The sequence below is a fragment of the Sinocyclocheilus anshuiensis genome, unplaced genomic scaffold, assembly GCF_001515605.1.
Source record: "Sinocyclocheilus anshuiensis isolate Anshui unplaced genomic scaffold, SAMN03320099.WGS_v1.1 scaffold446, whole genome shotgun sequence".
NCBI lineage: Eukaryota > Metazoa > Chordata > Actinopteri > Cypriniformes > Cyprinidae > Sinocyclocheilus > Sinocyclocheilus anshuiensis.
Genome location: NW_015544247.1, coordinates 1,054,469 through 1,068,646, shown reverse-complemented (window position 1 = coordinate 1,068,646; position 14,178 = coordinate 1,054,469). Strand labels below are relative to the sequence as shown.

The 14,178-nt window shown below is 37.9% G+C and overlaps 1 protein-coding gene across 5 annotated transcripts in view; it reads right to left on the bottom strand.

Annotated features, from left to right (window-relative positions):
- heatr5a (HEAT repeat containing 5a) overlaps positions 1-14,076 on the bottom strand; it is a 27,695-nt gene extending 13,619 nt beyond the window's left edge. For 3 of the 5 annotated variants that reach the window (XM_016498516.1, XM_016498518.1, XM_016498519.1), the window contains exons 1-22: positions 13,945-14,076; positions 13,279-13,338; positions 12,131-12,339; positions 11,657-11,868; positions 11,475-11,583; positions 9,460-9,609; positions 8,408-8,579; positions 8,031-8,188; positions 7,483-7,732; positions 7,242-7,397; positions 5,671-5,921; positions 4,747-4,858; positions 4,443-4,595; positions 4,193-4,292; positions 3,960-4,069; positions 3,527-3,690; positions 3,240-3,403; positions 1,650-1,755; positions 1,364-1,554; positions 1,123-1,282; positions 813-1,002; positions 545-714 (exon numbers count right to left, since the gene is read on the bottom strand). In XM_016498516.1, the coding sequence (XP_016354002.1) occupies positions 545-714; positions 813-1,002; positions 1,123-1,282; positions 1,364-1,554; positions 1,650-1,755; positions 3,240-3,403; positions 3,527-3,690; positions 3,960-4,069; positions 4,193-4,292; positions 4,443-4,595; positions 4,747-4,858; positions 5,671-5,921; positions 7,242-7,397; positions 7,483-7,732; positions 8,031-8,188; positions 8,408-8,579; positions 9,460-9,609; positions 11,475-11,583; positions 11,657-11,868; positions 12,131-12,256 (3,204 nt within the window). In that variant the 5' untranslated portion in view covers positions 12,257-12,339; positions 13,279-13,338; positions 13,945-14,076. Of the gene's footprint in view, positions 1-544; positions 715-812; positions 1,003-1,122; positions 1,283-1,363; positions 1,555-1,649; positions 1,756-3,239; positions 3,404-3,526; positions 3,691-3,959; positions 4,070-4,192; positions 4,293-4,442; positions 4,596-4,746; positions 4,859-5,670; positions 5,922-7,241; positions 7,398-7,482; positions 7,733-8,030; positions 8,189-8,407; positions 8,580-9,459; positions 9,610-11,360; positions 11,413-11,474; positions 11,584-11,656; positions 11,869-12,130; positions 12,340-13,278; positions 13,339-13,944 lie in introns of those variants that run through there. The other 2 variants (XM_016498517.1, XM_016498520.1) reach the window with 2 other exon arrangements.
- Positions 14,077-14,178: the final 102 nt, after the last annotated feature.

Genomic DNA, 14,178 nt, shown 5'->3' with positions numbered 1-14,178 from the left:
TAAACAACATCATCTCCGCATTGATGTTCTCTTTTTCCGCAATATTTTGAACGAACAATGTAGCAGCGCCGCATCCAGTGGGTTCAACTGGATAAGCTATGAAAAGCATTAAAATTCAATGACACTTACTTCGTCATCGCATTTCGTGCACCACTGATAAGGCTGCCTCCTTAACGCACACCTAAAATTCGAATGCAATGTTTTTGCATTTGAATGTGGATTTTTATTTTAAATTCGACGAATATTCGAAATTAGAATTTTTTTTTGACCGCCCTAATAACCTTTAATGAAAATTTCTAACCTCAGACCTCAGAACCTACTTTACTTTTTTTCTGACAACTCAAACTGCTTGGGGGTGAAAAAAATAATATTAACCAATAATATAACAGCCTAGAATTTCACATTTCAATCAAATTCTGGTCAATCAAACATTATTTTGTTCACTGTGTATAATTTATCAGAAATCGGTTCAGTTAAATGTGTTGTAAATGCAGTGGAATGTTGTTCAGTATGATTTTGACTGTTAAGTGCATTGATGACATACACAGAGGCTGGGCACCAGGCTGGCCAGATTGACAAAGCGTGGAGCAAACATGTGCAGCTGCTGGAGGCAGGAGATCGCCTGGGCCTGGACCAGACAGTCCTGAATGTCCTGCATCACAGCACAGCCCACCAAACACGAGGTCCTCACCGCACACACACCTGCACCCTCACCTGGAGACAGTTTACATTAAACAACCAGAGAGAAGAGAGTATGTAAAGGTCTCACCTGCATGATGACAATGTGTTTATGGGTAAATAAGTGTGTGCACCTTGCAGATCCGGCCCCATGGAAGTGATAAGGGCGTTAAGGCAGCGGCCCAGGCTTTGCTGCACCTCCACGTGTGTGTGTGGCGTCGAGAGGAGCAAACGTAGTACCAGAGTGAAACTAGCCTCTAGGTGACTGTGATACAGAGGGCCTGCTAGATCCACAACCATGGACAGAGCGTGGAGAGCCCACATCTGCATACATGCATATAGTTCACTGAAAAGTTAGTGCATGAACTTCCTGACAACACTCTATATAGAAAAGCACACAAATGGTATCCTGATTTATTTAAAACAGTCATGTGGTCTGTGTACCTGTACTTCATGTGAGGTGCTGTCCTGGGACAGGGTGAAGAGGACTCCAACACAGGCACTAAGGTACTGAGGGGAGCTAATCCCACTCAGATAACGATAGACAGCGCTGAGTGCCAAAGCATGACCTGTGCGTGTGATGGCATCCCTCGCCGTCTTCAGTCTGAAACACATTTACATTAATTTAAGATCGTTTCATTTCAAAAACATTCTTATTTTTACACTGAACTTGGCATACACTCACTTGTCAAAGCTCATGAGAGTGATGGAAACGGTGAAATTGGGGTCATTAAGAACTTGCACAAGCCTGGCTAAACCCTCTGCAGCCATGCAGCGCAAGAGAGGGTTTGAGCCCTCTAGCGCCCCCAATAGGAGAGACAGTGCGGGTATCTGAACCTCCTCTGACCCCAATTCCCTCCGACTTGATGCCAAACACTACAAAGCAAAACAGGACAGAAGGGGGAAAAGAGAAACATTATATGGTTTGAATGCAAAGGTTTTCAATTGTTATTTTTGAAATGGTTTCTTACCTTCAAAGTACAGCAGAAAGCAGCAGCTACATGGATTTGAACAGTCTGCTGCCGGGCTCCTTTAAGCTGGCGCACAAACTCACAGAACTGCTCTAAGATCTGAGCCCTGAGACAGGAAATACAACAAATGTACTGTTCAGCTACTGTAATACCTGATTTTCCTTAGGCGTGCATTATATGTATGAACCAGATTATTAGCCGATATTACAAACTTTCTGTTGAAATTGGATACATAAGGGCCAAACTGAATACTGAATTGTTAATGCTCATTTGCACAATTACTACATTTAGATTATGTAAGCATTAGATGATGCCAAATGTCAAATTAAACTCTAAAAACACTAATAATTTAATAACACTTAAATAATCTTAAAATAAATATCCATACTGTACATTATAATGTACTGATGCCTAAATGTACAGATTTTTGTCTTTCCATGGTAAATGTTTTGCACTGATGTGAGGCATATTAATTATTATTCATAATCATCCACAAAGACCTAAATTAAAAGAAAATAATCAAGTGGAAATAAAAACTGGTTCATATTTTAAAACCATGTCGTAATGCTTTTTTTTTTTTTTGGCATGTCTTGTTAAGTATTCATTTCACTGGATTATCTGAAAAAGGCATTGCCACAGCTTTTATAAAATATTAAAAACAATTTCCATTGAAAATCCCATGATAAAGGCATAAATTGACATAATATTTCAGTCATTCATCTATACATTGTATTTCAAAATATTATTAGTTGAGTTTTGATTTTACAGTCTAAATGCCGAGAGTTAGTAAACAAAGGCTGTTGTTTTCTAAAAAAAATCCTCTTTAAAAACAATGTAAAATTGGAAAAAAAATAAATAAATAGATAAATAAATAATAAAAAATAAAATAAAAACTCCAAAAAAACAAACAAACATAAAAAAAAAAGAATCTAGACAAGCTGCTAGCGGGATGAAAGATGCACTGCAGGAGGATCGATGGCCCCAAATGATCAGTATCATTTTCTCTCCACTGCTATGTTTAATAATGCATGGGACATGGCCAGAACAGCCCCCAATTATGCAAATGCATGCAGATGTCTGGATGTAAATTTGGCTATGCTGCATAAGAATGTGCTTCAAAAAGCCTCTGGATCTCATTAAGGCCAGTTCCCGCAAGCATTCAGTAACAGTATCAGTTCCTCCTAACAATCTGAATAACTTTAAACGGTAATGTTGGTTAACATTAGTACATCCACATTTTAGTGAATGTAGCATAAAACAAACAAACTATATAAATAATTTACAAAGTGGGATGCGTCATTATGAAAATGAAAGGCACTACAGAGTTGAGGGAAGCAATCTAGAACATAGCCAACTAAATCTGAGAATTTTCTGTTTAACTATTCATCAGCATTAGCTATTTATTCATTTGAATCATTATGAAGGGTATTGCTTGCATAAAGGTCCGATATAAAGTAACTGAATGACCTGAAGTGTTTGGCGACATGGAGGTCCTTTTAAATGAACTGAACTAAAAGTACTCCAACCAGACAGCAACAGTATACAAAAGCAGCCCTCTGGAGGGAGTCTATGTGGTGACAATGGACATACTTCTGCTGAATGCCCAGGTGGGGAAAAATCACTCCAAACAGCTGGACAGCTGCTGCCGTTAAAGCAGAGGCTGGAGGGAGGGGGGTAGGAACTTCCTGGGCTTTCTCAAAGATGGTAAACGGGTCATATTCTAACGTCCCACCTCCTGAACCACCACCATGGAGCTTTAAACAGACGGAAAACACAATGAGGTTAAATATGAAATGTGCAGTAACTAGGGAATCAATCAGTGGCACTGATTGCACATTAACACGGCTATTTCCTTGATGATTAGACTGTGATCTGACCTGTTCCTCTATGTAGTGCTGATCCACATCCTGCAGTCCAGGGCCCAGCAGTGCCAGGTCTTGGCTGTAGCACAGGGAGGGCAGCAGGTTCAGCTCAGCACATGCTGTGATTTCTGGCCCGGTCAGATCGTTCAGCAGCTGCTTCAACACTGTGCCAAAGCTCTCTGAGCCAACACAACCAAACCACAATAAAGAAATAAATACATATTTGGGCAATCAAACATTCCTATTTCCATATGTTTTTGTGGGATATTAAAATAAGTATCCTAAACAGCTCTCTTAAATTTCAAAGCATGATAAAAATGTACTCTTTTTAGTACATTTCACTTGAATACCACGGTCATGACCACTCAATAAGTAAGGGATAATGATAACCTTTCTATTAACACAAATAAATCATTAGCACATGATCTAGTCCAATCAAGTTGCTTACCTTCATATGTTTTGGGTTCAAGCATTGTGAGGATCTCATACACTCTCAATCTAAAGACAGTGGCTGCATTTTTGATCTGGTTTCCATAGGATTTAATGATAGAGGGCAGCCTAAAAAGAGTTGAAGGGCAACAAAATGTGATAAATATTTGCCTATCAACATCCTGTTGACATTACATCTGCATTCTGCAATGCTTGAAATAACTTCATTTTAAGCAATCGAGATCCACTCACTGATTGAGCAGGGCCACTGCACAGGACAAGAGAGGAAGCAAACGACTGATGACATCATCGGTGAGCAGGTCTTTGCAGTGCACCACCAGACTCTTCATTGCTGTAAGGAATATGACACAAGCTATGAGGACCAAACATTCTGTTTATTCCTATCTGCAGTCAACAGCATAGAACCTAAAGCAAAGTTTATCATGTCAGATAGACTAGTGATATAAGTGAGAAGCCCATGAGATTCATAAAAGACCCTCACCGCACAATGCTCCTGCTCGCCCCTCCAGGGTCACCTGCCAGGTGAAGGAGTCTCCACGCCGCAGCTCATTCTCAACGTCCTTCACAGACAGTGGGAAGGCGCATTTCCATAGCAACAGCAATCGAGGCAAGTGATGCTCCATTACAGTGGGACCTTGAATAACCAGAACCAAAGAAACCAAAAGGATGATAAAAAATTCTTCCAGCACATTGACTATTACAATATAGGCACATCTTGTCTGTATCTGTATGTGTACATCTATGTGGGCATATTAAAGATCACAAACCAGTAAACTGATTCATACCCAACGTGAAGAGGGCACTGAGCAGCAGCCAACCTCCTTGAGTGCGCTGGACGGAGATTCTGCTGTTCTGAGCTGCAGAGCGCAGCAGATCTTCTGCCAAGGTCATCACCACCTGCAACCCGTCCATAGGAATGAGTGACACAAAACCAAATACTTCTTTCTTTTGTAGAAAATAAAAGAAATATATATACAGTATTTTAAGAAATTATATTTGTTGATTTTTATCAGTGGTCACCAAAACTGCTTAGTGACAAACATTCTTTAAACTAGTGTTGTCAAAATATTGTTTTTTCAGTACTGAAATATTTGAAACTGTTTTAATACTCATTTTCTGCAGTATCTATCCATTGATACCAAATGTGCACACACCGCTGCACACTAACCACAGTGTATTTTAATTAAAATAGTATATAGTCTGTATCAAAGTTACAAATTCCAGCATCATGACAAAACTACTTCAAAATATCTTGTATGTTCTGCAGAAAAAAGTAAGCCACACAGGTTTGGAGCAGCAAGAAGGTTTTGGCAATTTGGGAAAATTATCACATTAAGGTTTAACTTTTTGTGGGATGCAATCCCACATAGTACATTAACAATGACAGCTGATTTGTCATCCATTTCGAAATGAAGTCATTCATTTTCAATTTCTTAATGTTCAGTCACCAACTTCATGAGCTCAACTTCATTAAAATGAGCAGTGATGCAGTGTGGAAACTACCAAAGGGAGTCTAGACAGTGATCTGGTGCCTGATTGAAAACTGCAATTGTGTAAAAACACCTACTAGCAAGCAACAGCAGAGACTCACTGACTAGAGTGATCTGAAATGCTGCCAGCATGAACAAACCTCTTTAAACAGAACCACAAACTTACTGTGTGCTTTAAAAGGAGGATAGGACACATATAGACACAAATCTCATTCATACCTTGCCCTTCGAGTGTGATATTCCTAGCGGACAGAGCTGTACGGCTCCCAGCAGAGCTGCGATGGCAGCACTGTACCCTGCCACAGCCTCTGGGCATGACTTCAGGGCATTTAGCCTCTCTGCACAGCGGTCTAGCAACACTGCCACCTGAGCAGGATTCCCTACAGCAACACACCGCAGGCACCAGGCGGCCGCCAGACGAGCAGATGCGCTGGGGTGAAGAAGAACAGAGATCACAGTGTCCAACATTCCTGTCAGAAAAACAAAACAGAGAAACTATTGAACTTGCAGTTTTAGTAAAGTTCAAGGCATCAGAGATGACAATCTGAGCTCTTTCTGAAATTGCAGGATGGATGTGTTAAATCTGCAGCTGTAGGCACTTTTTCTGCTCACTCCTTCATCCAGGCCTTATTGTGACACATCCATTAAAGAGCAGACACACTCACACAAAATCCAGAGAAATAGCTATAGACACTTGAAAAACATCTTTCTTTGATCCTGGTTCAAACTCCAGTACAAGACCATCACAAATGTGCAATGATAGGAGCAGGATGTTGTCTACACCAGTTTTATTGACAAAGATATTATAGCTATTTTTTAAATTACTGTACCTTTGTTACTGGGTATATAGCAGAATATGGCCTCATAAAGGTCTAAAAAAAATAAATAAAAAAACCCCCCAACCATTTAATACTCAACATCCCGTCCTTAAGTACTTAAAATTCATTGGCTTGAACAGAATATAGAATAGCAATATAATAAAATACACTACTGTTCAAAAGTCTGGAGTCAGTACGATTTTCTTAAACATTTTTGAAAGATGTCTCTTATGTTCACCAAGACTGCATTTATTTAATCAAAAACACAGCAAAAACAGTGATATTGTGACATTATTTCAATTTCAAATAACATTTTTCTATTTTAATATATTGTAATTTATTAATGTGATGGCAAAGATGAAATTTTAACAGCCATTACTCCAGTCTTCAGTGTCACATGATCCTTCAGAAATCATTATAATATGTTGATTTGCTGCTTAAGAAATATTTCTCATTATTATCAAAATTGAAAACAGTTGTGCTGCCTAATATTTTATTTATTAATTTATTTTATATTCTGAGGAACAAAGTTCAAAGAACAGCTTTTTTAAAAAATATAAATATTCTGTAACATTATAAATCTCTTTTCGATCGCTGTTGATCAATTTAATGCGTCCTTGTTGAATAAAAGTATTTTCTTTCCAAAAATATTTAAAATTACTACCCCAAAACTTTTTAACAGTAGTGTACATCAATTGTAAAAAATAAATAAATAAGAAATGAAATAAAATAAACAGAAACAAGTAGTGTACATCAATTGTAAAAAAATAAATAAATAAAAAAGAAATAAAATAAACATAAATAAACACAAAGAATTCAGAGGGGGTGTTTTTGTCGTCACATTTTAAATATTTGGGGCACTTTTCATCACCACACTCCACTAATGCATGTAAAAAGAGGAGTATCTAAAAATCCTTTAAAAAAAGTTTAATGGGGTGCCGAGAGTTTGTTGGTTAATAATGCATGACAAACCTATGCTGGTGTCAAGCAGTAGTGGGGCGGCAGTGGAGCTCAGGTCCTGTAGCAGACTGCCCAGCTCCAGAAGAGCACATACCAGCACATGCTGACTAGCTGCGACATCCGCAGGCCTCACACGTGCCTCCATGTTCCCCTCATGAAGAGCTGCGTCTGACAGAAACACAGCATACATTTAAGAAATTACAACTCAATACCCAATGAGACCTAAATATTCGCCCTTGGCCTAGTTTCTTACCCACAACCCTCTTCTGTTTGCTGATCAACTGGCAGATCTCCTTGGCAGCTGCGATTTGGGCCTTCTCCCCCAGCAAAGTGCCAAGAGTGGCCCGCAGTATGAAGGAGGCACAGCAGTGGCAAGAGACGGCATCTGCCGGGTATTGCGTTGCCCGTGCGTGAGATACCCACTCCATGAGAAGAGAAAGAAGACAGGAGAAGTGCGTTTCCAGCCACGCGCCGCCCAGAATGGACACAAACACCACACATGTCTGTTCAAGAGAGTAAACAGGTGGTATTCATGTTAAATTAACTGAAATGGATAAAATAATCTAAAATAAACGTACATAAAATTAAATAATTCATTTATTTAAAACTTCTATGTAGAACAACTTTTTTTCTGCATAACGGATAAATAAGACACATAAATAAAGAGAGAAAATGTATTTTTTCCGATGTTATACAACCTTAATTTATTCTTTTATTTTAACCTAGACAAAGTCAGTCACGCTGTGACTCAAAACACAAACATTCGGATCACAAGGGAAGTACTGTAGGAGGGTGAGCGACCTGTGTGATGCCCACGCGCACATCTCTGCTGACTGAGCTGATCCCTTTCAACATGTCTCCACTGGCCCGCAGGAAGCCAGCTCCACCCCGCAGGAAACCAGAACTCAGCAGCTCCATCACCTCCTTCAGGGAGTTGCGCTTGGAGCCTGGCCTCGGAGCTGAGAGCAAACCCACAGGAACAGGGGAGGAAGAATGAAAAGAAGAGAAGCGTGAGAGAGTGTGTGAGGGGAAAGATGAGCATTACATTTGAGGAAAAGAAAAGCAGTATGTGGGTGACCAAGGAGAGGAGGGAATGATTTTTACAATCTCCATGGGTAAATGATCTGCTTGGTGTCCTCTGAAGATGTTTCTGAGATTGCTGAATAAAATCCACCCACCTATGGCCTGTCTGGGCTCCAGTGCAGACGCTAATAAAGTGCCAAGCAGTTTTGAGATGCCGACTCGGACATCATAGTTTGAGCCCTCGAAGGCTCGGAAACAAAGAGTGGCCACGTTCTCCAGCTCCGTGGACCACAGGAAGACAGCCTCTCTCTGGAGCTCCAGAAGACACTATCAAAAAAATAAAGTTAATTTCACCACTTCATAGTAATTTGGGGAAAACTAGGACAAAATCTGAAAGAAAAACTTCATTTTAACTATTAGTCATTATAATAGAAATTAACTTTATTAATAGGCAATAAAGTCTACTGGTATTGATTTCAAGTTTTGTTATTAACCTTTATTATGCTTTTTGTTCTCTAACCATAAAGCACACAACATCCTGTCCATTTATATGCAATATTTACCCACAGATTGAAAAAAGAATATACAATATACAATCAAATATAACAAAGGTTAAGATAAAAAGAGAAAAAAATTGATTATAGTAAATGATTATAGTAATATTTAGTAACATACAGTAATATTTTAAATATTCTTTTCATCACAACAAAGACACACCACACCCAGAACACAATACAAAAAATAAATACATACATACATAAATAACTAAATAAATATATAATTTACTTCAAACATTGATAGTGATTCTGAACAGACTAGGACAAAATATAAAACCAAAACATTATTTTCGAACTAGCTTTTTTTTAAAAATAATAAATTCTATTAATATTTTCAGATTTTTTATTAGATGGAAGAAGAATAAGTGTTTACCCTGCTTCCTCCTTTAGCTGGAAATAGTACAATAACTTAGGATCCATATTTTAAAATATTTTACAGATATTTGGGGTTAATAAGAATATCATAAACTGAATTGTGGTTGATTTAAACATCTGTTAACAATAAAGAACAAAATGTGTATTTTCCCTCAGTCAGCTGTGAATGTAAAGCTATTTCTGTCCATAAGTAATGCATGTTTGACTAACATACATATGATTATTAACTTTTCCATATGATTAGTAACTGAGGCATGGGGTTGAGTGTCCAGTACCTTTGCGGCAGCACAGCGCACAGCCATGGAGCGATCGGTGAGACATGTGCGAGCAGCTTTATAGATGTCTCTGTGACAGGACATGGCACTCACACCTAAACCCTTCAGAATCTTCTCAATACACAACATGATCTCACAGCGGCCCTGAGACTGGACACATTAACACACACACACACACACACACATACACATTTATAAAAGCTACTGTCTTCTGGAATATAAAAATATCTCTATCCCATTTTTCCAAAGTGCCCATCCCAGGCAGGTTCTCTGTGATATTCTGGTTCTCATATATGACTCGGGTCCCTCTTTCAACGTAAGTCTATTTTTCTTAGTATAGTAATAGCATGTCTATAATTTAAAAAAAGTGCACATTGACGTTTAAAACTAGATATACAAATAATTGCCTTAGAAACACTATTAAACATACACTACTGTTTAAACAACTGGGGTTAGTGCGTTTTAGTTTTTTCTTAAGAAATTTAAAGTGACAGTAAAGACTTTTACATTGTTACAAAAAAACTATTTGAAATAAATGCCATTCTTTCAACAAAGAATCTTGAAAAAGTATTGTGTTTTCCACTAAAATATTAAGCAATGCAACTGTTTTCAACAATGAAAGTAAGATTATAATCATAATAATACTAAGTGTTTCTTCAAATCAGTATTTTGAAGAGCAGGCAAAAGCACGCACATCAATCTCAACTGGGTGCTCGACTAAAAAACAAGTGGAAAATTTTTGGATGTAAAGTCGGCAACACCAAAGCTCCAAAAGTATCAAAAAAATTTATTTTTTTAAAAACTGTCGCATATGTGACGTTTCTAGCACTCAGGCTCTTCATCAGACAAATGAACAACACTGATATCCCAATCTTTATAGGCCTACCTCCAGGTGATCAAAGGTCACATGACCGTACCATATTATCATGATAATAATAATAATACCAAAACAATAACATATCAACCAAGGAGAAAAACATAGAAACCAAAATAAGAAATAAAAATAAATCAAAAACATATAAAGCTATGCAAAATACACGAATATAATTATCAATCTACGTTTTTAGAGGTCTGCTAGTCTTACCAATATAACATAAACCACAAGGGCAACGCAACAGGTAAATGACATTAGCCATCTTACATGAAATAGTGCCTCGAATTTTAAAAAATATATAATAAACGCTTGGTGGTTATTGATTTGTATTTATGTACCTAGGCAGGCATCAATTAATGTTATTAAACAATATATTGATAATTATATTCGTGTATTTTGCATAGCTTTATATGTTTTTGATTTATTTTTATTTCTTATTTTGGTTTCTATGTTTTTCTCCTTGGTTGATATGTTATTGTTTTGGTATTATTATTATTATCATGATAATATGGTACGGTCATGTGACCTTTGATCACCTGGAGGTAGGCCTATAAAGATTGGGATATCAGTGTTGTTCATTTGTCTGATGAAGAGCCTGCATGCTAGAAAAGTCACATATGCTATGTGACAGTTTTTTTAAAAAATAAATTTTTTGATACTTTTGGAGCTTTGGTGTTGCCGACTTTACATCCAAAAATTTTCAAATCAGTATTTTAAAATGACTTCTGAAGGATCAAAAAGTCAGAGTCAAAGTTGGCATAACTAAAATAAATTACATTTTCAAATACATCCAAATAGAAAACAGTCATTTCAAAATTTAAAAATATTTCACAATATTAATGTTTTTACAGCCTTGGTGAGCATAACACACTTCTATCAAAAACATGATTGTTCTTTATTCTCTATTGTGACATATATCCGAGTGTAAATGTAGTGAATTTCATCTGCTACTTGAAAAGTCCTAAGCATTTTGTGATGGTCAAAATAAAAAAATGCTGCATGTGATGATTCAAAACACCAGAATCACCTGTTTGTCCTCCAAACTATCGGTCAAAAAAGTCATGATTTTTCAGTGAAGTACAGTCGCATCTCTTTGTTTGGCTGAACTGTGAATCACATACTGGTGTGCAGCCACACGTACCTCTGCGCTCTTCGTGGCTTTCAGAAGGTTTGCCACGCTCTCTTTAAACGAGTTGATGAGTAGTCGGCCCAGTTGCTCATACAGCACACCCAAACAGGCCACAGCTGCCCTGTAGGGAGCAATAAGTAAACTCACTGGCAGAAGATCAAGCTGAAGCCCATCTGCAGATTTATGACACTCACAGTCGAGTAGGCAGGAAGCTGGGCGAGTCGTCCTTGCTGCGGATGATGTCATTGCAGCGGTCCACAGTGAGGCTGGACGTGAGGGAGTCGCCCACTCGGTACACCAGCGCCAGACACTGTGCCAGCAGCAGTCGTGTCGGGGGGCCCGGAGAACCCGTCAGTACCGTCGTGAGCTGCTCCACCAGGCGCTTCTGGTTCTTTTTCACATCGGCCTGTCACACAAACACATGCCCGACATACTGTTTAGATGAGCGGCGCTCTTTAATTGCGGTTTCTTGGCACTTCACCAGTAAGAAACAGACAGACACATCACTAGTCCATTCCTGGCTGAGAGACAGCCGGTGGAAAGGCAGACAAATAACCAGGGAGTCTGTTCAGAGAGGCTTGCTTGTGTTTGTGTTTCAGAGAGAGAGAGAGACAGACAGAAGCGTTTCTTCTCAAACAGAGAGCTTATTGTCAGCGCCCTCAACTCACCCGGTCTGTGGCAGGGAGTAGTTTCTTGAGGAAACGCAGCCACTCAAAGACAAACTCGGCTCTCTGGTGCTCCCGCAGCTGACTGCAGGCTTCCTCGTTCAGCAGTAAACTATGAGCCTGCTCCATCTTTCCGTCTCTTCTCCCTCTCCAGCTTTTCACCTGAGACCTTAACCGCAGCGCCCCTCAAATTCCGGACACCTCCATCCTCCCTGAAATAAACCACAAGTTTTCAACTGAGGTTTTCACAAGGGGTCCGTGGAAAAGTTTACAGAAAAACAGTGTTAAATAAAAAAATAATGAAAATAAGACATAAATAAGCAGATGAAAAAATATGACAATTAAAGAATATTTTCGGTTTTCTTTTTCACTTTAGTTTAAGTTTTAGTATAGTTTTTAAATTTTTTTTTTTCAGTTATAGTTTTCGCTATTTTAGTACATCAAGTTAAACTAAACTAAACGAAAAAGAAAAATGTTGCTGTGGCAACTAGCTGAAATAAATACATTTAAGGTTTTTCTATATTTAATTTATTTCAGTTTTCATTTATTAAGTTTATTTCCTTTCAAGTAATGATCATTTTTAAATGTTTTAGTTAACTATAACAACCCTATATAGTACTACGGTAAGTAGAGAAAAAAGAAAAAAGATCCTAAATAATTTTCAAATAATATTTTGTTATTATAATATTTATTTTCCACATAACAGACAGGGTTTTTTTTTATACATGAAAATACATAGCTGCCTTTTCATTTTTAGGAATGGGGGTCCCTTAACACGGATGATCATATTCGGGGTCCATCTCCGTACCATCTAAAATATTGAAAACCCCTGCTTTACATAAGTTAGTCACAAAGTATACACCAAAGATTATGTAATAAAGGAACTGATGCAATTAATATGACTATCTGCATTTAATGATAAGGATTTTGCTACATGTCCTGTTTCATAACTTCTACATTTAATCTGAGTGCGCAAAAGTGTGTGAACGTGCCAGTTTATAAAGGCTTTATTATAAATAGCACATCCGTTTTTCCAAAAGTACCTTGTAAAGTTATATGTCGCCACTATGAATTATGCATTATGTCCACTGCGTCTGCGCAGTCTAGAAAGAAACCAGCAGATCAAGCAACTAAAATGACTAAAAGATTACCTTAAATGGATCTCAACTTCTACACCAGATTAAGGATGGTGAGATTGGACATCAAAGAGCCTGTCAGGGAAACAAAAAGGATGGGATAGTGAAATTATTTTAGGTTTCTTGGATGGTCCATGGCGAGTCAGACAGGCTGTCTGGAACGAGACCCCTTACTTTTCTTACAGGTTTATTAAGCTGCATGTAAGTTTCTTATGTGAATTTGGTTTTTTATATTCAGTTTCAATGTGAATTTAATCTGCATATGATTATAAAGCTAATGATTCCGTAAGTGTTTATGCTACTGTATTTACCTGTAGCTGTAGTTATTCTAATCAAATAAAAAAATCTAACAAATCTGTTTGAGCACAGGATAAATAAATAAACATATATTTCCTTAAACAAGTCTTTATAGTGTGTTTGATTTCTTGATTAGATGATGACTCCAGGCTAAATGAACAGGACTCCTGGCTAACTCGATTTGCTGCCAACTTCACCCAAAGATAGTTATCCTCTAACATTTGTTTTTAACTAAACATACGTCACAAACTAAAACAGACATGTTGTTGTCAATGATTTAGTAAGTGTTAGTTATTTTAGCCTAACGCTAGCTTTTATCCAATGCTAACCAATTCTCTGACATGCTAGCGAGATTGAAAGTATCGTGAGGAAAATGTGTATTACCTGCTAAATCCATCAACTGTAATGTCGGGGGGACGACAGTGAGAGAGGTATTTCCCTATTCAAGGCGACTGTTTGTGTGTAATTCCTCAGACATCTGCTTGCATGAAAGTGCGAGTCAAACTGTGAAGCTCAGCCACGTTAAAGGGAACATGAACGTGAGTGACCGCTAGAGGGACGCTATTCAAACGGTCTCTGTCTAAAAACTACATGGCTGTCTACCTAGGCAACATTTTT